We start from the raw sequence: 18,219 nt of genomic DNA, 5'->3' as shown, positions 1-18,219 counted from the left end.
AATCCGACCACAAGCTGTAGCGGTAATATTTCATACAGCGCTGTTTACTTACGAGCTCGGGGCTTTTACCTAGTTCGTGCCGCCGTGCTGGGTCACGTGGGGATATTTCGAGAATATTTCCCGTACCCTATTTTGGCAATATTGCCCGTTTTTTTTTTCTTTTTAAGGTTTGAGTATTAACTTGACATCGTAGATAGAAAAATGTTACTTATTAAAAAACCTATTTCGGTTTTTATTTATTTCGTGTCAATTATTTAAATATATTATGTATAAATAATTCGGTACTAAGAAAACATTCAACATTTTATTAGGTATTTTGAAACCATAAAGTATTATTTTGATATTTTTTGTAACTTTCTGTTATTTGGTCTAGCAAATATGTTTTAATGTTACTTCGTTCTGCCGGCCAGGAATCAACAGTAACGCAGTAACGCAGTAAATCACTAATTATAACAATAAGTGCCATAAAATATTGAGCTGTGTAAGGAATTACAGTTGGCTTCAGTCTACGGGAAATTCCCCGGGAAAATAAATACATTTATTGTAAAAAACATATTTGCAATACATAATTTTAACGTATGTTAGAAAACCTAAATTTTCCTATATTCCCCCCTAGTTGAGAATATTTCTACCTAGGAAAATTCCCGATAACGGCACCTCACTACTCTCCACGAGTTCAGACGAACTTTAGGGTCGGGGAATAATCAAAACAACCGACAACTTATATCATCAATGCATAAATTTATAGACAAAATCAATAGGTAAATATCGCTCTATTAGGCACTATTAGATACGCAGTATTCTGTCCTTTAGAAGACGAAAATGGCACTTACCTGAAGGCTAATGCGACAAAACTGTTAATAAATATATCACATTTTCAGCACTTATCTTCTTCAGTCGGTCCCTCAATACCGAGGATCGTGACATGATATCCTTCTGTTGAAGAACAGGTTCCTCCATAGGGTTCTATTCCCCGCCAAGCGCATGGCCTTGCAGTTTTATTTGCATAGGTGCCGTAATTTAGCACACCATCTAGTAGGACTTATATCATTTATCTATGCACGTTGAGTGAGGCTATCTGCCCTCGACTGTATTTAGTTATGTCACTCATATTTAAACTTTAATTTCTTCTAAAGTGCCCCAAGTGTATCCACTTTTAACTTTAACAGGCAGAGGTACTCTTAACCTCACACTATGTTCCATAACTTCCTTCAAAACCTTCACAAACGAATCTTTACTAGCTTCAGGTACTTCGTATATAAGTTCATCGTGCATTTGAAGTATTAGGCGTGGTTTGTGTGTTTGGGAGGATATCTTGGTGTCAATGCCACACATGGCGGCTTTGGCAATGTCGGCTGCTGAGCCTTGGATAGTGGTGTTGATCGCTTGGCGCTCGGCCGCACCTGGTGATAAGATAAGATAATTATTTTATTGTATTTGAAAATTGTGTCGAATAGAACAGATGAGCTGTAATGGTGCTACACGGTTCCCCTCCAGTTTACATCGCAGTATTTAGGATAAAATTACGATTATAGCTACTTATTACAAATGTTTTAGGTATAACATTTCATATAACTGCTGAGTAACATTAGATATATTATTATTCTGACAACCTTCATAATACGTTTTCTCTTAACGTGGTAACATTAACGCAGAAAATTAAACATCTAGAAAAATTTATAGTTGTGTGTTAACATGTTGGGAAAACACAATGTGCAGCCTAGCACTTTTGGCTTTGCAATAGTCGGGATTTGTATCCCGACTTTCCTTATTATGGATGACTTAACCTTTCGGACGCCAATGACCGATATATCCAGGTCCAACGCTAAAGACGGATTAATCGGTCACAGACCACAGAGCAACATAGACTTACGTGCATATGCATAAAGTTCAACTTCAGTTTTGGCACTTCGGTGACGTGGCGTCCGAGACAGCTTGTATTTGACACGGCGTCGAAAAGGTTAACAATGAACTAAGACTTACTTCTCTTATGCGCCACGCCGCTGGTTATATCGGGCAGGTATCTCCTCCTCTTCATAAGCGTCTCTATGTATCCATTCCTCCTGCAGTCTTCTACAACTCTCTGCGTATACACCTTTATGGCCGGGTAAGTTTTGTGGAAGGAGTCCATGAACACGGCCGCTTCCATCTCGCTCACGTCCAGCGTTTGCGACAGTGTTTTGTTACCCATGCCGTATATGATGCCGTAGCAGAGCTGCTTGGCTTTTTGACGAAGGTCGTCGTCCACCTGAACAAAATATAAAGGCAAGTTAAGGTAACGTTCAACAACTAAACGCGACCACAGAATAAATAATAGTACTAGGTACTTCTGTACTCTCTAACAAAACGCGTCTGTTACGATCAGGACAGGTATGGCCGCTTGGTGACGACAGTGCCACGCGCGGCTTATGGCTAGCCACCTAAATTGGTGTGGAACGGATGTACTTTTAGCTACCTGTAGCAAAGCGACGAAATCGCGGAGTGAGCCACGCCTAACGCCACTTGCTCTATCCCCGGGTTAAGCGGTTAAACCGTTAACCCAGTGTCAAATTGAGCTAATAGCCATGGTAGCTTCAGGTTTAACCGGTTAACCCCGGGGGAGTGGAATAGTGCAAGTGGCGCTTAATGGTGAAGGAGTGAATACTTACCTACCTACAGACAGGCAAACCAATTTTGTCAGTAACATTAGGAGAAACCTTTTCAGCAACCAGCTCGTAAAGGCTCGCATTGAGATACTTCTAAACTGATAAGAGAATTTTCCAAAAGAGTAGTGAAGTAAAGTTTATTTGGATTTGATTTGTAATGTTTTAGTCAGTATTTTCCTTGCGTTGGCGGTTAAAATTTTTGTACATATTTCAACCGGTAGAAAAGTTCGTTCAACCCAAGGTCCGAGCCTTGAAACCCACGCAACGACAAGGTTCCAATAGACACAATATACATCAAATTATTAAAATAAAATCCATTAATGTCCATATCGAAGAAGGAAAATAGTTTTTTGGAGAAGCGGCCGCCCACTTTCCTCTTAACCTCGTATTCTGAACACGCCTCTGCGAAACAAAGCGGCCAATCAACAAAATAAAAGAATTTCAATAGCTTTTTAATTAATTGGATCAGTAGGAGCCTCTTTTGATGTTAACACAAAGCCTAGCGGTGGTTTCCATGTTTACTGGGAAGTGAAATACAATGTTGGCAATGAACCGTATTTTTTAGGATTTCGTAACCAAAATAGCAATAATGGAGCCCTTATTGTTCCGCTATGTGCGTATGTATGTCACAAGTAAGTACATTTTACTAAAACGTATCAGCAAATGATGATGTTTCGAATATATGTAAATAAGTATATTTTGCGTGCTACCACAGTATAGTTATCTAAAATAAATAGGAGCTGCACTTTATACATTGAACTGTATATATAACAGAATGTAAATTTTTCAAACAAAACTTTTACATGTAACGATTAATCGAAACGATAATTTCAAAACGATTTAAAGATTAGTGAACTGTTACAGTTTTAAATAAATTTGATTGATTAAGTACGCCATCATGTTAATTTGCGAAAAATCTCCATATTTTTGCAACAGAACACAAGGTCTTGTATTTCTATAGACCTCATCAGGGCGCGCGACCTGAGTTCTCTAGGAAACCAAAGTAATGTGACCCACACAGTAACCAGATAGCGCTTGGGTAAAGTAGTGGCACCAGTGACCGGCAGGAAACCATCAATTTTTTATCCAAGAAAATAAGGGTAGGAAGCCGATGTCTTAAGCCCTATGCACACCAGCTGCGTGTGCGTGGCGTGCGCGTGCGGCGTTGTAGTATACAGATCTTTACGAGAGACGGCACACCGCTTGCGTAACGTGTGCGTATGCGGCTCCAACATTTTAGCGCACGCGTACGTGCGCGTCACGCACACGCAAGCCGGTGCGCACAGGCCTTTAATGTGGCAACACTGTTCAGAAGCTGCACTTTTTCCCTTCCCTGCGTTTTACTGGTTATCTTGAGTGATCGGCACTCTCGCGCGGCAAGCGGTTTGAATGGCACCTAACTTGTATCTGTTTGGCGAAGAACTCGCAAAAGGCAGGCTGTAAAACTAAGAGACCCATTTAAAATGCAAAACCAGAGCCGCAAAAACTTTAAAACCTTAATCTATAGGCGCACATTTGCATGGCAACGTTGAGATAAGTTTTAGTTTTCTTACATTCAACGTTGTTTATTTATTACGATAAAGAGTGTGTTAGTTTTGTACATAAAGATAGTTTCACTTGAAATTCACGGTGACTTCGTCTGCGACGAATGATGATGATGAAACTATCCTATGCCCTTCCCCGGTCCTCAAACTATGTCCATACAAAATTTCATAAAAATCGGTTCAGCGGTTTAAGCGTGAAGAGGTCACATACAGACAGACAGAATTACTTTCGCATTTATAATATTAGAATGGATAAGTATGGATTACATAAAAGGGAAGTAGGGATAAGAATCACAACACTTAATTTACAACGTAGGGGAAGTCCGGGCATAGTAAACACCTTAAGCTTTGACTTGACATAACAGAAAAATTAAACATGGAAGAAATGAAAAAAGTGTCAATAATAAGTCTATATTTAATAAACTTTTAATTTAAAACAACACTAGCCCCAAATGTTTCATAATTGCTGCAATTTTAAACAAAACGTAAAAAAATATATTTTATTCGCTTTGCCCAGGGTGCCGGGCAAAGTGAAACAGGCCACCGTATCACTCACAAAATCTTAGTGAACTTAATAACTCAGTGAAAATTAATCAACATAAGATCATTTCAGTAATATTAATTAGAAAAAGTTAGCCAGGACCCAATGATCGGTCTTTTTTTTATATTTATATACCATCTGTAACAAAATATTATCATAAAAAAATTTACCTAATAAATTCAAAGTGAACACGCTATCCGCTTTGCCCGATCCACTTTGCCCATTCAGTCAGTTAAAGAAATGAAAAATTACAAAAAAATAACCGTTGGATTGTTTTAAAAGAAATGCGTTGTAAAAGGAAGATACTTTAATAAGCAATAGAAGCATCTTGAATTAAAATTCGAGATAATTACTATGACAAAATAACATACAATTTACTTGCCTTTCAAAATCGAATATTTTGCACTAAAAACAGATTTTGACTCGTCACCGACGACGCTCGCAGCGGCCGCTCCCTGTGATGCTTGCCGCTCATAGAGCGATGGATCCTGAACATCATATAGGCGCGTGGTGCGACAAAGTCGAATAGTTTAAGATTGGGAGCCCGAATTCGCTTTGCCTGGGGTGTTCGCTTACCCGACCTTCCCCTATATAGGTTGACAACGTATTTTTGGGCCAACCTATAGGTATATATATTTTTAACGTCGTAGCTATGAACGTGCATATATACGAGCTTGCCCGTTTTCAGCCCCTCCAATAGCGACTTCCACTTGTTATTAATGTTTTGCGGCAGTCATTTTACATTCAAACATATTAGGTAATTAGGCTAATCTGGGGTCATTAGTCGACAACTAACTACACTGCAGTTCGGCTGAGAATTATTTTGGATAATTAAGAGATACCGATGTCAATAAATAACTAGTCTGGGTGGGAGGTTTTAAACAATAGTCATTTGTTTTACAAGGGGGAAAAGTTGTTATTTAACTCCTTGTGCTAATATTGATACCTGAGCGACCGGAAAATTCCAAAACTGAAAAGTGTTGCGTGGTTTTATTATGATTATTGTACAACAATACAAAAGCGGTGTCTAGGGTTTCAGAAAAAGTGTTACCTATTAAGGGCGTTAAGTCGACGCCTTTAAATTATGTCACTCGTAGCAAACCGGCAGGGAAATCGATCGAAAAAAGGAAATTGTTTGATAAATGCTTGGGCGGATAGATACTTAGTTGGGCGTTACTTACTAAAAAGCTATTAGGTATTACAGTTTACAATACGTATCACTTTTCTGTGGAGTGCACAGTAGCTGGCAATTTAGAAGACTTGTTTTTGCAAACAAGAAATAACAAAATCGGGGTAAGAATCCGTAACATTTTGATAAAAGCTATCTCGTACATTGTACCGATTTTTTTCAATATTCATATTTCCAATGGCCAGCTTCGGTCTATCATCAATTCATCAGATCAGCCCGATGTCATCATAATATTACATTATCATAGTTCTTCCATATGTACCTACCAAACGTCAGTAAGTTATTCGAATTTAGTTTCCATGACCGAAACTAATACAGTGTAACTGAACGAAAAGCAATTATTCAAACCCGTTAATGTTTAGGTCACACTGAGCAACTTTTACTATGGGACCAACCCCGAAATCGCGAAAAAAAAATTGACTCTCATCTCATTTGACATCAGACCAGCAAAATGTACAAATGTAAACTTGCAATATTTTTTCGCGATTTCGTGGTTGGTCCCATAGTAAAAGTTGGTTAGTATGACCTAAACATTAACGGGTTTGAGTAATTGCTTTTCGTTCAATTACATACTGTATACTAATTAACAGAGCAGATTAAATACAAGCTTTACCACTTAGTATACCTAGTGCTTAAAGGTAGCACAAACAGAATCACAGGAAAGCACTAAACCTCAAACAAAGCTGGCAAGGGCCCAAATTAACCCGCGAACTTTCTTTATCAAACAACGACATTCGGAGCACGACGCTAGACAAACAATAGGCTATTTCGAGGATGGCGAAACTTTATTGTTTAAAGTGTAATTTCTTTTCAAACAGTAGCTCTGTGAGCTGTAGGTAGACCTTTTAAACCCCCAGCTCCGCCATATAAAATCCAAGACAGAATCGACAAAAAATTCACGATAAAACGTTGGATCAAAAACTTTTTAAAACTATGGAGTATATAGATTGGCTTTTTTTCATACAAATTAAATATTATTTTCAATGGACGCCATCATCAGTGTACCTAATTGACGTGTTACGTTACGACTTAAACATAACATAACAAAATTCGCAATACATTGCGTCTTAGAATAAAAAGTACGAGTAGGTATATACTAAAAATCAAAACGCAAGTTTCTTTAAACTCGCTGTACAAATGTTAATCAGTTTTAGGACACTAGTACAATCTATGTTTTAATTAGGTATATGCTCGTGTTATATAGAACATCCGGTATATGTATGATCTCTGCTTACCTACGTAGCCGTTACAAAATATTGAAGCGATGCGCTCGTTGAGCTATGGGAATACACAGCCACGAACGAGTGAAAGAGGCGATTATGAGGGAGTTAGCACGGCTGTGCAATAGCGATAGGAAGCTTCCTTCAAATAGTCTCAGCCTAGAACAGGCTGCCTTCTGACTGTGTATCACTCCTAACGCTAGAAACCTTTTTATCAGAATGTAGACGACTTATGCAGCGGATTTAATACATAATACACTCTAGATGCCGATGAGCACCTCATCCTGGCAGTACTTGTTCGTCCGGCACTTGTCCCCAGCTGGCCGCGACGGCCTTGAACACGTCCACGCCGGACCTCATGATGCCGATGAACACCTCGTCCTTGCAGTAGTGCAGGATCCTGAGCTGGCAGTAGTATTCAATATACCTACTCGAATAACTCTTACTTGTTCCTCCGGCACTTGTCCCCAGCTGGCCGCGACGGCCTTGAACACGTCCACGCCGGACCTCATGATGCCGATGAGCACCTCATCCTGGCAGTAGTGCAGGATCCTGAGCTGGTAGTAGTATTCAATATACCTACTCGAATAACTCTTACTTGTTCCTCCGGCACTTGTCCCCAGCTGGCCGCGACGGCCTTGAACACGTCCACGCCGGATCTCATGATGCCGATGAGCACCTCGTCCTGGCAGTAGTGCGTCAGGATCCTGAGTTCCAGCTGGCAGTAGTCCGCTGACACCAACACGTGGCCAGGCGGGGCGCGGAATATATTGCGGCAGTTGAACTCCACTACCTACAATTCAAATACTAATATTAGTAGGTATTGTTTGTTGTCTACATATCATTGTACAATACCCACACAAAACAAGGCACTTTATTGTTAGGCAATTAGTAGGTAGGTAATTTAATCCCTCAACTCCTAATCAAGTGATATTGAGTCACATGCTGTCATAGGACATATTTAAAAATCAGAAACGACTGGGAATTAAAGGTTTTTTTATATGTTATACGTAGGATTCGAGAAGTTACTGTCCGATTAATTTTTACATGTCTAGCTTTTAGTTGGTGACGAAACATTTGTTATTGACTGCGTTTGGGATAAAGGGTCAGTATAAATATTGGTACCTACCTCTTCGGTCGCCTCGTCGGAGAGGTATAACATCGGGATCGTAAAGGTCCTCGGAACACTTTGAAGGTTTGGTTCGTGCATGCTGATTCGCCCCGAGCAAGTATGCATAGTGTATGACGGAGTTATCCTGTGTGAATTATTTTATTTTAAGAAAAAGATCAGCGTACAAATATTGGGATGTAGTTTTGGAGAAGGATAAATAATATTTTTTAATACAGGGTTTGAAAAAGAGAAAACACAACAGTAGGTACACAACTACCTATACAGTAGCATACAGTAGGCACAATATCAACTGGCGCCTAATGTCATATATAATACCACCTCTTTCATTCTTGCCTGTTCTTAGCACATGTAAAGGGAATAGCTTTATGGAATGACCTCAGCCGCCAATTTTATTGCACTGAGTAGTAGGGTTTCTATGGACCATTATTTTTGCTAAAAGCGTGAGTAAGGTAAAATTTAACCATCTCATACAGCCATCTCACCTGTTCCCGTCGCTGTATATGCAAGCCCGCTCCGTCAGAGGATACAAGGTCTTAGTTAGGATACTATTCAGCTTTCTCCAATAGATGACGATACTCGAAACAGGGCTGTTATGCGAACATAACACGCTCTTCTTCGTACTGACTTTACGCCCTCTGTATATACCTAGGACCTGCAACAAATCCTAACCTTTAGGTACTTAACAGTTAGATTTTTCTTCAAACTTTTCATCTTGAACTGCTTTTACCTGTACGTATTTTTTATCATTTATGCACTTTAGGATACGCGGCATTTCACTTGCACTCATTTATACTACATTGATGCCAAAAGGACTCACGGTGACTCATATATTTTGTATTAACGCATCGAGGAGCTTAAGTACCACCACAATACGGAACAAACAAAACATTAACTAAACAAAAGGCTCGGAAAGCGCATCCGACTAAGAGAACAACGGACTACGAAGCTCGATCATTTTAGTTGTTATGCAATGAAAATAAAAGCAGTTTATTTGGAGTTACTAAAACAGCTGAAGTTTGTAGTCGTTTTTCATATCAAATTTCGAATCTGTGGCACGTGCTCAAAGAGCTGATGATCGTCAAACAACTAAACCGATTTTCACAAACACATTAGCTACGAGTACGAATAGGTACTCTCGATCCAATTCCAAACCAAAAACTACATACTTACTATTTCACAGACAGACAAATACACACTTAAAACATTTTATTTTACCTTGAGAGGTAGACATATACATACGAGTACAATAATACCTACCTTTGCGACATCCTTCGACGAGTTGAAGTTGAAATGATATCCGCATAATTTATAAGCTTTGTTCTGCAGGATGTCTTGCGAATTTTTCACATCTATCAAAAGCCGTGAGGCGAGCTCTTTATCCACAGCCACTCCGTAATGCTCGCAGCTCGCCAGGATCTTAGCGATTTGAATTTCGATGTCTGAGAAATAATCCCATGTGATGAGAAAATGCACACGTAGATATGCAACTATTCATATAGAGATTTGAAGTGAATAAAAGCTTTAATTAAGAAGGAGAAGGCTGTCTAGTTGCCGTGATTTTCAACAAAAGTCTCTACTTGAATGTTTCGTTTTACCAAACATTCACAAATTTTCAGTAGGTAAATACCATGTTCATAATGTGTAGAAATATGTGAATAAGCAATTTTGGGGCACTTTTTAATGTCCTCAAATAATCATATCGTTTGCTGAAAATTTGTTATGTGATTTTACAGCATTCACGCCTTACTGACAACGACAAACATTTTTATTAGGGCCAATTTAGACCTAAACCTTAACCTTCTGTCTTGCATTTGGAGGCGAGGCTGTATTTCGTAAGAAATGGGTCCATATTGGCTCATATACAATGCATTACTCGAATATTTCTAATAATACCGCTTTGTAGTCATAATCATCGTTTCTCCGAAACTTGTTACTCATATATTTTTTTAATAGTTTTTTGTGCTACTACCTACATTATTCATAACGATACATAATCCGTTTTTTTTTACTCATAATATTGTCACTGAGAATGTATCTGTGCCCATAATGTTATTTGTAAGAATTTCTCGAAGACTAAGGCGAGCATTTGCTCTCGCTACGCTCGCTCACTGTGAGGGTCACGGGATTTCGGTTCTGTGAGGTTCTTACCTAACCAAACCCACCATTCTGACAGCATTTCGGTTCTGTGAGGGTCGCAGTTCTAACCTAACCTAACCCACCTTTCCGGCAGCATTTCGGTTCTGTGAGGGTCGCAGTTCTAACCTAACCTAACCCACCATTCTGGCAGCATTTCGGTTCTGTGGGGGTCGCAGTTCTAACCTAACCTAACCCACCTTTCTGGCAGCATTTCGGTTCTGTGGGGGTCGCAATTCTAACCTAACCTAACCCACCATTCTGGCAGCATTTCGGTTCTGTGAGGGTCGCAGTTCTAACCTAACCCACCTGTCTGGCAGCATTTCGGTTCTGTGGGGGTCACAGTTCTAACCTAACCTAACCCACCTGTCTGGCAGCATTTCGGTTCTGTGAGGGTTACAGTTCTAACCTAACCTAACCCACCCTTCTGGCAGCATTTCGGTTCTGTGAGGGTCGCAGTTCTAACCTAACCTAACCCACCTTTCTGGCAGCATTTCGATTCTGTGAGGGTCGCAGTTCTAACCTAACCTAACCCACCTTTCTGGGAGCATTTCGGTTCTGTGAGGGTCGCAGTTCTAACCTAACCCACCTTTCTGGCAGGATTTTAACCTGACTTGACCTACAGGTGCATTCTGTTATAAATAAAATCAAATATGTCAAAATCGACATGTCGAGTAATAATATATGCATAAATTTTAGTAATAGAGATATTTATGTAGAATGCATTATGAATATAATAAATTCGAAGTTCCAATGAGTATTGTTTAAAATGAAAATGTACAATGATCATTAGGATGTAAAATTATATGAGATACATTTTCGGAGTTTCAATAATCGAATTTGCAATTTTATATGAACTTTGGCGCACCCGTAAGAAATGTATGGTCTAATTTATTTCATTGCGATTAATGGAAATCAAAGATATGAAATAATGTAGAGTTTAAACAGAATGGTAAACCTAAATTACTTACTTATAATATTCTGTACATTCTGATACAATTTTAGCAAATGTGAACTTTGAATGCTGGCGATCTTCCGCACACACCACGCTTTGACACACAGCTCTTCGGCCGCGTCCAAATTTTTGAATTTCTTTACTCGGTTGGCAATCCTAAAGGATGTCGTTGATAAATCTAGTTCACAATATCTTTTCATCTAAAAGAACACAGGTACCGTACAAAATGTTTGATTTTATTTTATCGTAAAGCATGCAAAGGAAATAACATCTATTATAAATAATGTAAGAAAACATATTGTATTTTCAGAGATGTGAAAAATACTTTATAAAAAGTATTTAAATACAAAATACAAATACTTCCTTGATAATACTATTTCAAATGCAAAATACAAAATAGTTTTTGAATTTGTATTTAAATACAAAATACAAAATAGGTATTTTCAAAATACTTTTTTAAAATACAAATACTTTGCGATAAAAGGTACTCTGAGTAGTGAATACCTAGTCTGATTTAAAAAGTATTACTCGGAATTTCCGAGTTGAAAAGACTCTCTTTATTCTTTGAAATCAATCCTCTATCTAAAGTGCAAATTTCTAGTTGTTTGCTCATATTAACCGGTAGGATGTAGGTATGGATGATGGTTTTTAACGTCCAACTTTTAAAGCATTAATTTGTAATGTTTTACAGCTATTATAATGCCTCTCGTTAGTGTGATGAAAACGTCTCGTTTGTGTTTCACCAGGGCAAAAAGTTTGTTCTCCTCTCGTGCCTTGAAACCCTCGCAAAACTCAAGATTCCACTTTTTTAACCACTTGCTACGCTTGTGGTCATGTGCGACGTTACTAAACAGCAGATTAAACAGTTCCATGTTAAAAAAATGAGAGAGTTGCCAGGATTGTCACATCAGAAGAGATTGTAACTCCTACCTACATTACCTACCTACTATAAAGTATTTTGTATTTTGAAAATAGAAAATAGGTCCCAAAAACTATTTCAAATAAAATACAAAATAGTTTTCTTCAAAAGGTATTTAAATACAAAATACAAAATAGGTATTTTGCATTTTGTATTTGCATTTTAAATACAAGTATTTCAAATAAGTCACATCTCTGTGTATTTTGGATCGAAAATGTCAGAACATATAAGGATAAATAGGTTCTTCTTACCAAAAACATGGTGCTTGGAATCTTTTCGTCACTGTCTATCAACCATTCAGCTAAAGAAACATCCGTACACGACCCTGTGATATCCGCGTCAAAAAACTGTTTCACATATTTATATGTGGTTTTCAAACATAACATCTTCAAATTTAACTCAGTATTGAGAAACCAACTACGTAATTTATTCTTCAAAAGCAAATAATCGCCATTCAAAGAGTTTACATCTATGAATATACAGTTGTCTTCATCCGTACATATGGCGATACTTTTGATTATTGGTATTTCTGCCTGTTTGTCTTCTGTGTGTTTGATAGTAAGTTTAGGCTGATTTCTTACTATATTGCTTCCTATTGGTTCATTCGATGGTAATGTCCTGTTATTAATGTCGAAAAATATAGCTGTGTTTACAACTTTTTCAATGATATGAAGATTCAAATTAATGTCTTTGCCTTTCAAGACAGCACACTTTAAACTAGTGTCTTTGATTTGTATGCTAAACTTATTTAGACAAATGCAGGACTGATTCTGCTTTTGTTCTATTGTCGAAATCTCTTGTAATTGATGGCCTATTTTTAATTTCTTGGCAGGATGACGACTACCATTCTTCTTGTTCCCGTTTTCTGCACTGCGTTTCAAAGGGCTGATGAAATGAGTATTAATACACGTTTCTTCAATGTTCTGCGTATTTCCAATTACGTCTTCGTTCAAATCGTTACTTATTTTATCTTCTTCGTAAATTAACTTTATATTTTCGTCATCTTCAACGTCTATTATAGTAGACTTAAACGCATTTAACATTGATTCTGTATTTATTTGAACGTAATTTGTAGTTTTATCTTGGAACTCTGTTTTGGGTGTTTGGTCCACTACATCGCCGTCTTCAATTAATTTTGATGGTATTGTATCAAGTGGTAAACTCTCTTCAAATAGATTTGAATTATCTCCGTCAGAAAACATGCTATTATTTTTACAGGTTGTTTTACTTGATGATAATTCGGCATTTACTTTCCCTATTTTGTCTTCAGCCTCTCCAAAACTTATGTCTGGAGAAAACATTTTCTCAGACGTACGTAATTTTGTAATATTTTCAATTGGGATATCAGTAAAATTCATTGTATCCCAAATAATATCATCATCTTGATTTATTTTATTGACTAGATCATTAATTATTGGACTAGAATTGATAGCATTTTCATTTTTCGCAATATTTAAGTTGTTATTCAATTTATTTTGCGTATTAATTGTATAATTCATATTATTCTTCGATTTATTAATACTAGTGAGATTGTTTTTATTTCTAGCGATATCCGATTTACTACTTTTAGCTGATAAATATAAAGTGCCACTCGCTGGGCTGTCAAGTAAACAATCACTATCAATATCGTCATCTGTTATCTTAGTCGAAGTATCTGTTTTGGATTTATTGATTTCATATACGTTTTCATCTCCGACAGTGGTCTCATTTTTATTAACATTCATGTGCAAACTATTCTCTGAAGCGACCGATTTATTTGTTTCAAGTTCTTTGTTTACGATTGGATCCTTTGTCGAACTTTTATTATCATCCGTATTTGCGTTAGCATTTTTATTTTCCCATTTTATTTCTCCCCCTATGTCAAGTTCTAAAAATCTTCTAGCTTCCGAAATAAGGTTTTCAGCTGCTTCCATTGTGGTCATACCACAACAGCCAGTTATCCAAATATTCTTCATTTTATTGCGTTTTCTTGTATCATCGCTGTCATCGCCTTCCCTTTCCTTCTCACTTTGAAACGGCAGAGCTTTATAAAGTGCATTTTCTATAACATTAGGTTCTGCTGTAGCTATGCTGGATACGGTTTCAAAGCCAGCATTAAAAAGACTCCTAGCTCGCATGCCGTTTAAAGAAGGTAACTTCATTAGCTCCAATAACTCAGAGTGTATACCAAAATGTAAGCGATCTTGGAATTGCGAAATGAGCATTTCCATGTTTTTCCACCCAAGTTGATGACAAAACGCCGTTACCATTCCTAAAGTACAAATATAAACGAATTAGTGTACCACCCTATTACCTAATTGGAGAGGTGGATAACCTTCCACCTGTCCAATTTCTTGGTCCAATGTGCATTGCATCTCACTCTTTTATTAGCATCTCATTAAGCAAAATGTTACACGCAAATACACATTGGAGCAAGAAATTTGACAGGTGGAATACGACCCTAAGGTGGACAAAATGCAAATCATTTAGTTCTTAAAGTTTGTTAGGATAGTATTCCACCTGTCCAATGTAATTGCGTCTCACTCTCTCATTAAGCAAAATGTGAGACGCAACACTGTCCAATGTGGACAAAGAAATTGTAGGTGGAATACCACCCCTAGATACCTGCAAACGTAGCGGCCGATTGCTGTAGACTCTGCAAGAATCCCCTTGCGCATTGGAACTTGCTGGCGACTTCGGACAGCGGCACCTCGTTCACCAAGTCTTGCAAGGCCAAGGCCGTGTAAAACCTTTTAAAACATAAAACTGAATTAGCTCTGGTTTCCATCCATCATCAAATAAATGGGGGTCAGAAACTATATTAAAATCTTCAAAGTAATGGTATAAAATATGAAATCGTAATTATGGAAATATCCTTTATCCATTCTGCCTTAAATAAATTAAAATAACTTTAGAAAACTTAGATTTGGTGGTAATGCCCTAAAACGGGTATACTTATTACCAGAGACATATATATATATACTACTGTAATAAACTTAAGTTCTAACTACATAATATTTAAGAATATTTGCAGTACCCTTTTTAGGGTGTACAATATAACTATGTACCGTGGTTAGAAATAAATGATTTATGATTTTATTTTAATACGAATTTCTGCCATAAACTTCATTATTTTAAAGGGGGTCATTATTTATTGCCGACTGTATTTGGCACCAGATAATTGTATTTTTATCTGTGATATATATCTTCGTAAGACCCAGAAGCTGTAAATCTGATACAAGGATGGCGTAAGCTTAAGAAAAGAGCCCCTTTCGCAATTCATCCAAAAACATTTTTTTTATGATTACATATAACACAAACAGAATCTTACCTTTTATGAATATTTAATTTATTGTAAGCATTGTTGAATTTATTTGCTCCTCTCAAACATCTAATTATAAAGCTTTCCTGCACTCCCACCAGCTCTCCAACTCTCTTCATGGCTTTTGTTAAAGATTCCCACAGTGTTAGCAAATGCAACCAATCTATATCTGCCCATTGGCTGCTGACACTGTACGGAGTCACCAAGTAGATTAAGTGCAAGTCAGTTTCCAAAACAAGACATTGCCGGGCCTTCTGGAGCTCGCAGAATAAAGATAATCCATCATTTGGAGCCATTGATGATGATAAGCAAGCTTTCCCCAACGGTGTAGCTACATACTGAATGTCATCGCCTTCATTTTGAAGTCTTACCAGTTCAAACTTCTTTAATTCCTCTAAAGTGTTTTGTAAAAGTATGTTTTGTGAGGGTGTTATTTTCTGTTGAGTGTAGAGCAAAGTACACTGTGAATATAAATCTAGTTCAGCTTTTGTACAAGCAACTTGACTCGCTATCATTTCTAATATGGCTCTCATGTATTTGTCCTCACTTTCAATACAACTCTCCACAGGGTCTAAAGCTCCCATCATCAATTCAAAACCAATTTTCTTCTCATTCTCAGTGCATACCAATATACTTTCTCCTTTAGTGTCTCTACCCATTCTACCAGCTCTCCCAATCATTTGTTTATATGTTAATATATTCATTGGCTGCCTTTGGAATACTGGTGTCCTTATAATAACTTTCCTAGCAGGTAAATTAACTCCTGAACTTAATGTAGATGTAGCCACCAAGACCCGTATCGCCCCAGACTTGAATGCTCCTTCTATGATATCTCTTTCATCAAAAGTTAGTCCCGCATGGTGATATGCAACACCAAATGATATTGTGTTCTTAAGTACTTGATCTAGTCCTACAGGGCAATTTTTCAGCTGTTCTAATACTTCAGCAATATTTTCAGTCTTCAATTGTTGTCTTAATACAGAACCAATTTCATTCCCTGAGCACCCAAGTTTGAAGAAGGATGATGCAATATTTTGAGCCAAATTCTCACACCTGTTCTTAGTCATGCAAAAAATTAGGATAGAACATCCCTCTTTAATTGTTTCTAGGCAAATTTTCAAGACATTGTCTGATTCAGCAATTGATGGAGAATCTTTTATAGTGCTTACAAAATTCCCCTGTTTATCATAATACTTATTATTGACTAGACAAAATTCGTCCAATGGAATTGGTCTGAATTGAGTGACAAATAATTCTGCATCAAGCCAGGTTGCCAGCACTTCCAGGTTGGGCAATGTAGCGGACATGCCAACAATTTGAATCTGCACACCTTCCATCTTGGATGTAACATATTTGACTTTGGTCAGAAGAAGCTCCAATATATAGCCTCTGTGAGGATCTCCTAACAAATGCAATTCATCAACAATTACAGCACCCAGGTCTGAAATGTTGCCGTCATCTAGCAACCTGTTGATCAAACTATTTGCTTTCTCTATAGTACAAATAGCAACATGGACTGCTTGGAGCCCGCCCGGAGGCGACTGCGAGCCCATGAAGCCTTCCACCCTTATCCCAGAGCTGGATAATATGTCTTGTAGATAAAACATTTTTTCTCTCACTATGGAAACAAATGGTAAAATAATGATTACCTTCTTTTGTCTCTCCAGAACAGTTTTGATAGTCAGTATCTCCGCCACGAGAGTCTTCCCCGCCGACGTAGGTGCTGAATACACGAGGTTACAACAATCCAAAAGTACTTTAGCATTACCTAAACATGTTACCTGCCATTCAAACATCTCAGTGATACCTTTTTGCTCATATTTCTTAGCAATATCTGACGGCAAACCCCAATCCTTAAGATTTCTGTTCATTAACTGCTTATGCGAACATTGTGTTATCTTAGTGTCATTGTGTATACTGGTATCGATGATAACCGAAGAATTGCGCACGGTATTGTTTACTTTCTTGTTAAAATTATCTCGTATATGCGTTGGCTTCTTTTCCTCCTCTGAAACATACTCTTTAACGACTTCTAAAGTGTTCTGAATTTGGAACGAGAAATCAAAACAATTGTCCAAGAAGCCTACATTTTCTACAATTATTTGCGAGTCCGCAAACTCTGTCTCGGCCATTGTATACTCACGCATTCGTTGACGTAAATACTTTTAAACCAAAACACTTAGGTTTCACGATTATATACATAATTTCAGTTTAATTATAATCGGAACAAATTAATTCTTTCTCAGTTTTGTCTAAATCAAAAACAACCGACACGTATAAACAGCTGACATTTGGCTGACATGATTTGACGTTTCTAACCCGAGTTTACATTCGCGTTCGGCTGTCATTCTGTTACTTTGTTTAAAATCGATTAGGTCGACGAGCTTACGAGCTGTGGCCGAGACACGAGACGAGCCACGAGCCGAGCCCCGAGATGAGAGTGTAATCGTTAAAGTGTAAAATTAACAGATATCTCTTTCTCGCACTCACTTATGGGTGCGACGCACCAAGGTCGCGGTGCTGTGCGATAGTGTGTTACGTTACGGCCTTTAGGACGACGAGCTTACGAGCTCAAGGCGAAACGAGCCGCGAGCTGAGTCACGAGCCGCGAATGTAAATAAGCTTTTCTAGTTTTATTTA

The 18,219-nt window shown here is 37.8% G+C and overlaps 1 protein-coding gene across 1 annotated transcript; it reads right to left on the bottom strand.

Moving 5' to 3' along the window:
- Positions 1–721: 721 nt before the first annotated feature.
- On the bottom strand, positions 722–17,843 carry LOC134664324 (DNA polymerase theta). The gene is made up of 10 exons (XM_063520893.1): positions 15,589–17,843; positions 14,883–15,007; positions 12,530–14,529; positions 11,376–11,559; positions 9,529–9,710; positions 8,754–8,923; positions 8,269–8,395; positions 7,738–7,932; positions 1,984–2,248; positions 722–1,403 (listed from the first exon to the last, which is right to left on the bottom strand). The coding sequence occupies exons 1-10, from the start codon at positions 17,724–17,726 to the stop codon at positions 1,114–1,116; spliced, it is 5,676 nt and encodes a 1,891-aa protein (XP_063376963.1). The 5' UTR covers positions 17,727–17,843; the 3' UTR covers positions 722–1,113.
- Positions 17,844–18,219: the final 376 nt, after the last annotated feature.

Source organism: Cydia fagiglandana, chromosome 5 (assembly GCF_963556715.1).
Source record: "Cydia fagiglandana chromosome 5, ilCydFagi1.1, whole genome shotgun sequence".
In the NCBI taxonomy this organism is placed as follows: domain Eukaryota; kingdom Metazoa; phylum Arthropoda; class Insecta; order Lepidoptera; family Tortricidae; genus Cydia; species Cydia fagiglandana.
Note: the sequence above shows the minus strand (reverse complement) of the source record. Positions and strands in the feature narration are given on the sequence as shown.